Raw genomic sequence first — 10,721 nt, forward strand, 5'->3', positions numbered from 1 at the left:
CAATTAAATCAGGCACTCAAAACTCCCTGGTCATTTGTAGCTTGCCTAAATTGAAGAAAAATATCTAATTGAAATTAAGTAAAAGCAACCAAACATATAAGAATACTATATTCTCTCATCTAGCAACTAACTTACTAGACTTACACTTAAAACAAAAAAAAATAATAAAATTAAACCGTACCTATGTTAGAAAAAATAACAACATTCAACATGAAATAATATTAGAAACTTACATTGGTAAATATTTACCATAACAGATCCTGTACTTTAAATTTAAAGTACATTGAACTACTTGACTAGACAGTACAATTATATCACCACTTTTGGAATGTTTGTAAATTTAAAGGAATAATCTTAGTCTTCTGCCATCAAGCGAATACTGTCTTCGCCTGATGGCCGAAGTGTACCTGGTGTAAGTAACGAAAATCTATCTTGATGGAAATGAGGCTTAGGAAGAGATCTTAGAGGAGATGTATCTGTTCCATCCCAGCTAGAATGTTTTGGTTTCAATTCAGAAGTCTTTGAATCTTTGGCCTAAAAAATATAGGGGATTTTAATTTAGCTACAAGAAACTTTGCAGCAAATTCCTAGCCAAAAATATTAAAACAACTGATTTATAAATATGAAAAATAATAATAATGAGTTACACACCCAGTCAAACATAGTACTGAAAATACTAGATGGCAACATTCTTATAAAATCCATGTAATTCTTATTTTTACTACCAACAATAGGTACATAATTTCAACTATCAGATATCCTCCCTAAAACAGCTCTTCAGCTACACTGTTACTTGAAAAAAAAGTGACCTAAAAGTGATTTTGTGACAATATCCTTCGAAAAAACCTAACTTTAATGATTGCTCTTTCAAAAATGACAAAACCTGATCTAACTGATCTCACTGGAAGACCTGTAATCTTGTTTTTTTTTTTGTGAAAAATGATTTTTGTTGTCTTTTAAGCTCCGTATGTAAACATCCATTCCATTTTCAAACAAATTGTAAAAATTTTCAACAAAAATAAAAAAGAAGGACACTTTTCATAAGACAAGTTTGACATTTTCTAATTTTTTGAACGCCCTGTATTTTTATCATAAACAGAATTTTTCATCAAGAATAATATTTCCTTGAAAAATTAGCAATAAAAAAATGTTTCAATACTGTGGTACATCATCTAGGGCACACTGTACTTTTTATACAAATTCTTTTTTTTTAATCAACTGCGTCGTAATTCACAAAATTATTATTTTTTCTGTACTCAGTTCTATCTATTCAAATTTTAATTTGATAACATTCCATATTTCAAACATTATAAAGTAACTATAAGACAAATGAAAATTTTGTATCTACAAGTTTATTATTAAAAAAAATATGCTGAGAAAATTTTTCAGACCATAAAACCTTCTTGTAATAAAAAAAAATAAGTTAATTTTTATTTATTACGCTAATTAAATTACATTAAATATACAAGTAATAATAATTGAAGCAAAAAAAACATTTAAATAAATTGTATAATTATTTTAAAAATATATATTTTCATACCTTCTTGCTCAATTTTTTTTTTAAGTATTTTGTTAAAATTAACTTAAAACTAATCGACTGTCACATCACTAATGTTAATTTATCCTTAATATATAGGATACAACATATATGTGAAAATCGGTGTGTGGGATGCGATATATTAGGATATTTATTTAAAAATAATAAATAAACAATTCGACCCATAAAACTTTAACATAAACTGCACGTTTTCCAAAAAAGTGAAATTGTCATTAAAACGACGGTAACAATATATGGAACCCTTTCCGAAATCTCACAGCAGACAACCCCTAATTTGATTCCACTAACCACTAGTGCTAAACGACAAAAGAAAATCACTAAGTTTAAAGTTGTGAAAATAATTTAATAAAATAAAAGTTAATAAATTTTATGTCCAGAACTAAAAAATTACAAGGGTCTTCAAAATATGTTATTGAAAAACATGTAAGACTGTATGTTATAGAAATAATACGGGTTCTTTATTGGAAAGTTTTCTTGCAATCTTTAAAGAGAAAATATAAAACAAGTATTTAGTGACAAGTAAAAAGTACACATCACATGGAAAATATTTATTATTTAAAGCAATCAATGTTTCATCATGAACCTAGCTTAATTACGATATGAGGTAGTTCTTGCCTCTCTGTAAATGACAAAATGTAGCTTGGGAACTGACCGAAGAACATCTAGGACATAAGTAGAGTTTCGGACGATGCAGAGATTACCCATATTGATATTTATCAACATCTAAAAATTTTTTTTATATGATTGTTCTATTTGCCTTTCACTGTATACTAGTAGTAACACTATCTAAATATTAAGAAATCTAGAAGTGCAAACCACCAACTCACTAATACTGTCACAATTATTATTAATTCTGCTTAGGAATATGTACTATATCTTTTATTCTGTGATTAAAAAGATTGTACTTACATTAACTTCGATTGAGATTGTTTCCTCCTCTCCATGAGGAAATTGAAAAACTTTAAAATTTGGAGACTTTGGCCAACTCGTAGGTGGTGGACTACGTATCATATGCTCGTGCATTTCAGGAAGAGACAATGGGTCAATATCTAAGTCTAGAGATAATTCCTTTAATAAAATACATAAATTATCAGAATTTTCCTTCAGATCAAAGAAAATTAAAATGGTCATCAAAGCAAATACATTCGAAATATTAGAATGTTTGCATACACTTAAAACCTTAAGAAAACCATTTGAAAGTTATTTAAAAATACATTTTTTTGATAGTTTGAAGAATTCTCTCTTGCACTAAACACTATACTGCAAGAGATTTCTTTATTTTACCAAAAAGCAATTGCAATGACCAGTTATAATTCACAATTCTGTCAAGCGAAAGTTAAATATCTATAACAATAAAAAAAAGTTAGGTATGGTACAAAAATAAAAAATTACCAAACTAAATACTGGGTGTTTGCCTCATAATTAGTACTGATAAAAGTTTAAAAAACTGAATATTTATGTATAAACCTATATCGAAATATTTTTTTACCTTTATTTAATTCGTAATACAAATTTCAGATATAGGGTGAGCTAAACAATAACTATAGTAATTAGTCCTTAAGTAATTGTACAGAGAAGTATGGTAGATTTGTTACTTTAAAATATTACGATTTGAGCCAACTTGCCTTAATAAAATATTGATAATAAGAAAGATACAGGGTGTTAAAAGTGAAATTTCAAAATTTATTTTTCGCAGTAACTAACATTTTTGGGCATTTATACAAAAAAATTTTTAACTGGGGGTTTTTTGGTATGAGAAAACATAATTTGGTATCTAATCTAATGTATCTTTTAGAGGGCGCCACATAAGCCACATGTGTGACATAAATGTACGCAAAACTTTTTTGTCCATCAAGGTAGCGCTCTTTTGGGAAAAAAATATTAAAGGCACGGCATTGTAAGAACAAAAATGTATACTTGTTAACAACCTCTAAACTTAATGGTTTTCGAAATAATCGAATTTTAAAAGTCTTGCAACTCCGAGTTGCTATACCTACATGCAAACCATTTTTGACACTAACTACCCATTTTTGACACTAACTACTAAAAACCTTTTGTAAACACCAGAGTTAACGGGTAAATACTATCGCAACGACAATTGCAAAATCCGATTTCAGTATTCGGAGTCGCTGAGGCCACGTGGCGAATGATGCTAGAGGCTACAGTTGTCCAGCTATCTAGTGGTTGAATGTACTATAACTTCAATATTTTTTTTCTCGCAAACTATAAGGATTTTACAAAAAATTTTTTTACAATACTGATTCCATTTCTCATGCTGCATCTATTCCCAAATTTTTTTGGATAAGATGTGAATCACCTTGTATAAAAAAAAAATTGCATTGCATTCAGAGATATAAACCAAACTTCTGTTTTTTTTTTCAATTGGAATATTTGTCATTTTTCGGAATTCTCTAATTTTTCTACTTTTAGTCCAGTATACATGTCATATATTTGCTTTGACACCTTTATATTATATTTTAATAATTTATATAATGACCCTTCACAATGGATAAAGTCAAGATTGCCATGGAACTAATGCATATTTACGTTTTTGCTCTTATATTTTTAAGTAAATTTTTCTTATGAAGGTGTAATATTATGATCCACACGAAGTCCTATTTTAACATTTATGCAGTTCTTTCTATGGTGGCTTCTGAAAGGTAAATGAACTAATAATTTATATGACCTAAGGAAGACTACATTGAATGAAGTTAATACTATCAATGGGGTAGATAATAAGCGTATATAAAAAAACTTGCTTGGAATATACAGTGTCCTATTTTAAATAATGCATTGCAATATCTTCTTTGCGAAGCACTTTCAAGAAAAACTTTTTAGACCAAAGTTGTAGGGTTCTTAGGAGGACATTTGATGGTGACCTTGACCCAAAGGTCTGTCGTAGAGGTCATTTGAAGGTCAAATTGGATCTGTAGATATGATAAATATATTTCTGAGAAATGGATAGACCGGAAAATTTTACGTTCAGATATGTCTTTATGTTATGGGTCAAGGTGACTTTAACAAGTTATTTTAGGATCAAATCAATCAATTTTTCGGGAAAATACTTATGACAAAGATTCAAAGGATGAGATCATACAATAATGACCTTGACCGTGACTTAGAGGTCAAGCTTGAAGGTTCTTTGAAATTAAGTTACGAGACAGGAGAACCCAGTTTGCAGCAGCATTAAGACAGACAGACAGTCTAGACGAGATCACTATAACACAGCCAGTCAAAGCAAGATCGTTTCGACAAGTCATAGTGACCTTGTCTCGACTGGCCGGGTCATAGTGACCTTGCATAGACTTTCTGGGTCATAGCAATCTTGCCTTGACTGGCTGGACCATAACAATATTTCCTTGATGGGTCTGCAAACAGGGTTCTCCTATTTTGTACCTTGACTTGACCGTCAAAGAACCTTCAAGCTTGACTTCTAGGTCAAGGTCATCATCATATGATCCCATCAAACCATAAAACTTTCCTTTTATATTTTTTGTTAATAGAGATATTAAACATTTCTTTAGTAAATTTGACAGCAGGAAACATACCAACCCACTAGTTCCATATCAATCTTGTCTATGTTCAGGATCAGTAAATAAACCACTGTGCAAGTTTTCAAAGCACATATTATGACCATTGGTTTTGTAAACTACGGTATTAGGTAAGTCGAAGTAAAGCTTGACAAATTTTGAAAGTTGTACTTAGGTCATTAGGATCAGTGGCGTCGCCAGTTTAACATAAAAGGGGTGGCCAGAGGGTGGCCAATAACTTTAAAAGGGTGGTCAAGAATACAATATATCTAACTGTGATAAATATTAATTTATCTTTATTACTGCTTAATCTAATAATAAAAAAGATGTAATTATTCTGATTTAACAATATTTCTGATACTTTTAAAGAGTTATCTTTAGTATAAAACAATTTTAAGCTTGAATAAACTTAACGTATTTAAAAAAATAACACATTTTTATTATATCAGCAAAATTCGTCTGTTATTATGATTTTGAACAAATGTATCTACAATGCAATCAAGGTCAAGTGTTGTGGCTTTTTCCTTTTCAATAGAAATATTAGACAACCTACCATTAACCATCGTTGTCCGAAGGTAGGTTTTTATTCTTTTTAAGCACAAAAACGATCTTTCACAGCTTGCGGTAGAAACTGGCAATGTAAAAGCAGTTTTTGTTAAGGTTAATAGATTTTCGAAAGCTGGATAAAAATTATGTAATACCTAGTTTACATAGGTCTAACATCGATTTGATATTTTTATTTTCGTCCCTGGCCAACATTTTGACAGTTACTTTTGTAATTTAGGGGTGGCCGATAAATTTTTAGGGGTGGCCGATAAATTTTTAGGGATGGCCGATAAATTTTTAGGAGTGGCCTGGGCCACTCCTTCCCCCCCCCCCCTAGCGTCGCCACTGATTAGGACCTATGAGGCATTGCGATCAAGGGCCGCACATATGACAAATTATGCATTTACCATTACTATTTATTACATTTTTTCCTTGATAATGGGGGAAGAATGTTATGTGAATGATAATGTACAATATTATCAGTAAAATATAGCAGCAACCTGTACATCTATTAAAAACAGACTCAAATAAGTGTAAATAAGTTAATAAATTATTTGATTACTATATTTGAATTCTATAAATGTAAAATTAAGAACTCAAAAAAGAAAACAATAACTGCACCATGCATCAAATGGGGAAAAAATCTAGTCATGGTATAATACAGCAATAGAGCCACATACCACGGCCATTATTCAAACAAATTGATTACCTTACTAAATTAACCAATAATATTGTATAAAACAGTAACATCTAACAGATATTTAAATTTAACTAATTAACTAGTGGGATGACATTCTCTAAAAATTATTATGGAATAATTGCAAATTAAACAATTTTTTTAGTGATTTTTTTCCATTTTAACATGTATTAATTTCATTAAAATTTTACCATTAACATACACTTGAAAAACTTTAGATAATATATCAATAGGATTATTTTTATTTTAAAAATACCTAAAAAGAAATGAAACTATTATTTCTGCTAATAGATTATAAGTATATGGATGTTCTTTCCTATGCCAATTGAGATAAAGTATATCGTCTTGAAATTAAACTAGTCTTGTTTGAATAATCCAATTTATATTATTAAAATAAATGGGTTTACAAAATCATGCTTAATAAAACAGAATCCTCGGCCAATTTTTAAAACTATCTTTAGTATGCTTGACTGAAAGAACATTTGCATCAATGATGAAATGATTTAAAAATATACACACCAAATTATAAAATAAATTTAAAGGTCATTTGTTATTTCTTACCTTAGACATTAAATTTGCATGATCAGATTCTTCCTCCGTATCTAAGCTATCTATTAAACTTTCTCTACTGGCAATAACTTGCTACAAGAATGAAAAATATGTAAAAAAGTAAGAAATGGTTTATGAATAAATTAAAATAGAATACAGATATAAACAAAGATATATATCACATCTAAAATTATGAATGTGTTAACAAATTATCCGATTCATTTATTTGCCATGATGATTAGCAGCTACAAACATTGATAGCTAAGATATACAAATACTATTCTATAATTCAACTTTTTATTCATGCAATAAAAAAATATATATTTTCCCTCGTATTTTCCTTTACTTTTGCTATTACAATTTAATATTTTAAATGCAAGTTTTTATTCACATAAGAACAATGTGAAATTACATTCAAATTTTGAACCTGCCCTAATAGTATCAAATGTAAAAGTATCTACATGTAAATTTCAAATTGTAAGCATGCATGCTTTCCAAATTATGAGCCTCCCTGAATATGTGTCATGTTATGACCCCCATTTATGTCATATTATATTGATTCGTATATTGAAAGAAAGATAATTGATCTTATTATAGAACACTATATAGAAAGTTTATATATATCTATATTTTTTAAGTTTATATTATTTATTGCTAACCTGTATAAACGGATTATCCTGTCGAGATGCCCTCAAATTTTCCATGTCCTGGTCAATATTTCTTAATCGACCAGGTGTTAAAGTTACTGTAGAAACAGCTGGAGAAGGAGGACAAGTAACAGGCAAATTTAAGTAATAATCTACAGCTGAAACACTAAGTGTTGAACGAGCTCGTCCAACTGTATTTGCATTTCGAGAATCTAAAAAATTGTGGAATATAATTTGATGACAGGTAATTATAAATATCTACCTACCTTTACAACTTTTATGCCTATTCATGACTTTTTCTCTGAAATTGTTTAATTATGAGTATAACATAACCAATATTAAGACACCCGAGGTAACTGATATATTTCAGACACAACACAACAGAGCATTATTTGTTACGTTAACAACCCTTGCTTATTTAAACATTTTAGAAAACAAATTCCTTTACTTAATTAGTGAACAATACGAATATTTACATTCGTAACATAAATCAATATACGTTTTTATTATACAATACTATTTTCAATGACTATATTTCACACCAATATCCAATTTCGAGTTATTTATTTAAATAGTCAATTCTTGGTACAATTTATTAATCGATAAATTTACATAACCAATTCAAACAGTCACAAAATTCACGTGTGGTGCCATCTACCTTCTACTTCATACTCATAGTCATATAAAAAAAAGAAAACACGGCTATTATAAGTAACAGGGAGGCCTCACTTTTTCACTTTTAACAGGTCTGTGCTTTAGTATGAGAACGCGTCGACGGTCGCGCCGCGCCGTTGTTTTTTGGCGTTAAAGGTGGCCTCGATAATTTGGGATCGAGGGGGACTATCCCTCTTTGTCCTGCCTTATCTCTGTAAGCCTGGGCAGCCTGGTGAAGGTGAGCCCCGTCCATCGTCTACCCCGACCATCCCGGGTCAATAATGACAAATTCGATTTATATGCATTATGCACGTGTAGTGCGCACTGCTATGATGTAAAGCTTGCCACGAGTACTACAAAGTTTTGTCCAAAACGCTCTTGAGGTAAGTTCATGCAGTAGCGATTTGCGATTTGCGGATTTCAATTTGATTGGTGAAATAAAATATTTTTGACATCCATTTCTTCATTTCAATATATTGCGGGAATTGCAAAATTTAAATATAGGGGGTGGGAAAATAGAAACGGTTTCTATTTTTGGCGATTATCGCAATAATTTTAACAAACTGCGCATGTGCAGTCCGGCCAGTTCCGTCATTCGCAAGTAATTAAAATACTTAGTAGTGTCATGTAATCTCATCTCATTTGCATTACCAAATCATGATAAACGCCCAGAGGCCTGTTTTTTGCATGTACTTTTCAACTTTTCACTTAGTGGTTGGGTAGGGTAGTGCGGCTATGCAGCCTGGGATGCGCTTTGCTAAGGTGGCCCTTAAGCTAGCGCGGGAGGGGAGTGGTAAGGAGGGTATGGGGGGTGTCGTTGGGGTGGTCACCGGGGGTCAAAAAGTTGGTGTCTATGCGCAGAACGAAATTCGCGTGCCAACCGATATAGAACTGATTCTGGCAGAAGTACTTACAGCGTTCCAACAATGATCGAACTATACATATAGTTCTGAACTGATTCAGAACCCGTAAAATCGGTACCTGGGTCCTGAACAGGAACTAGAAGGAAATTTTCTTGAAGCATGCGCATTGAATACACAAAATCATAGTGTTATTATACTTATAACCTCTATATTTTGTGTTCATAATCTATTTTAGGAGTGATTTAGATGATGATTTTCTGGCTTCTGACTTCCGTCGTCTACCCCGACCGCAAATGCGGCCGGTGTAGGCGCTTTGTGGGACCTCATTTTGTCCTGGCTGGGCCCCGCCGGCTAGGGCCCTTTCTTCTGGCGCTCTTCTTGCTTCGCCGGCTCGTCTGTGTAAACCCCGGGGGTGGTGTCATGTTTATTCTTCGTCATTGCTTTCTGTATCAGTTGTTTGGACAATGTATTCTATCCTTAAAGGTGTATGATCCCCAATGAACCCTCCCTGGTTTTAAATATTCATCTAAGAACCAACTGCAGTTCTCAGGCTGAAGTTTCACGCATACCGGATCCGTTGCATGGAATTTACGAAAATAGTTCGTAAATTTTTTTGAGTCAATGATATGGTATATAGATGGCTGGTGGTATAGAGTTGGAGTCAAAGCCATTTATTCTTTTTAAAAACTGCGCGCTGTCTTCTTTAGCAGAGTAATTTTTTATTCACTTTGGTGCAGTTCTTGATGCCATACATACTAGCAGTAAATTTTTGAACGGTGTTCATTTTTTCGTCAATGAAAATATCGGCTTCATGTGATAATGACGCAAAAACTGTTTGATATCTTTCATTTTTTGAAAATAACTTAAAAGGTTTTACTTTTCCTTTATTGTGAAATGCTGCCGTGTAATCGCAACCTAAACGCATGGAAGGCGGGAAGACTGGCATAATTTGAATCCTAACTTCAACGCTAAATCGGTGCAATTAATGCAATCAACAGGTTGGTTATTAGTCTTTTTTGTTGCTGAACTGGCAAGCCAAATTTCTGATTCAGAAATTTTGTGCATATTTCCTAACAAAATAATCAAAACATCAGTATCAGAGGCTTTAATTAAAATTCTTGAGCCTGGTTTAGCTTTATAAGCATGAAAAATAATCCTCGTATCTGCCTCTTCGTGATGACATTCATAATAATTAATTTCTTCAGTTTTTTTATGGAATTTTGCTGAACTTGATAAGAGTAGCACTGATGGTCGACGGTTAAAAAATATTTTTTTGTTTTGGATTATTGTAACCAACCACATGGTTGTTTTCCCAATAATCTGCCAGAAACAGCACCAAAGCCTCTGAAACGATAATTTTTAAGGCTTTGCAAAAAAATTTTAGGTCTGGTTTGTTGATGTCCCGAAATTTTGTACGGAATATCGAATTCTTTTCGGCTTTCACGTTCGGAATCTTTGATTGACGGTGATAAGTAGCGATAAAAAATTAAATGTATTTCTGTTGCGTTTGTTGAACATATTTTTATAAGTATTGACAGCTGCAATGCTGTGTCCTCTCTGTCGCACGTATTCACTCGCAGCAATATTTCACTTTTTAAAACTCGACAACCGGAATTCAGGACTGATTTTTCGCAGACAACCCTATACCACCGTGTTCGTAATGAAATAATCTTTATT

The 10,721-nt window shown here is 31.8% G+C and overlaps 1 protein-coding gene across 1 annotated transcript; it reads right to left on the reverse strand.

Moving 5' to 3' along the window:
- Positions 1-279: 279 nt before the first annotated feature.
- On the reverse strand, positions 280-8,134 carry LOC108905686. Its single transcript, XM_018708668.2, has 5 exons — positions 7,794-8,134; positions 7,540-7,739; positions 6,893-6,973; positions 2,468-2,626; positions 280-534 (listed from the first exon to the last, which is right to left on the reverse strand). The coding sequence occupies exons 1-5, from the start codon at positions 7,816-7,818 to the stop codon at positions 355-357; spliced, it is 645 nt and encodes a 214-aa protein (XP_018564184.1). The 5' UTR covers positions 7,819-8,134; the 3' UTR covers positions 280-354.
- Positions 8,135-10,721: the final 2,587 nt, after the last annotated feature.

This window comes from Anoplophora glabripennis, unplaced genomic scaffold (genome assembly GCF_000390285.2).
Source record: "Anoplophora glabripennis isolate ALB-LARVAE unplaced genomic scaffold, Agla_2.0 scaffold158, whole genome shotgun sequence".
Taxonomy (NCBI): domain Eukaryota; kingdom Metazoa; phylum Arthropoda; class Insecta; order Coleoptera; family Cerambycidae; genus Anoplophora; species Anoplophora glabripennis.

What these genes read in the sequence shown, in the direction of transcription:
- LOC108905686 (XM_018708668.2), bottom strand. Translation starts at nt 7,818, where the DNA reads ATGAATAGGCATAAAAGTTGTAAAG. An exon ending in AGGATAATCCGTTTATACAG is followed by an intron (nt 6,974 to 7,539) that starts GTTAGCAATAAA and finishes TCATTCTTGTAG; the next exon opens with CAAGTTATTGCCAGTAGAGA. An exon ending in ATGCAAATTTAATGTCTAAG is followed by an intron (nt 2,627 to 6,892) that starts GTAAGAAATAAC and finishes ATTTTATTAAAG; the next exon opens with GAATTATCTCTAGACTTAGA.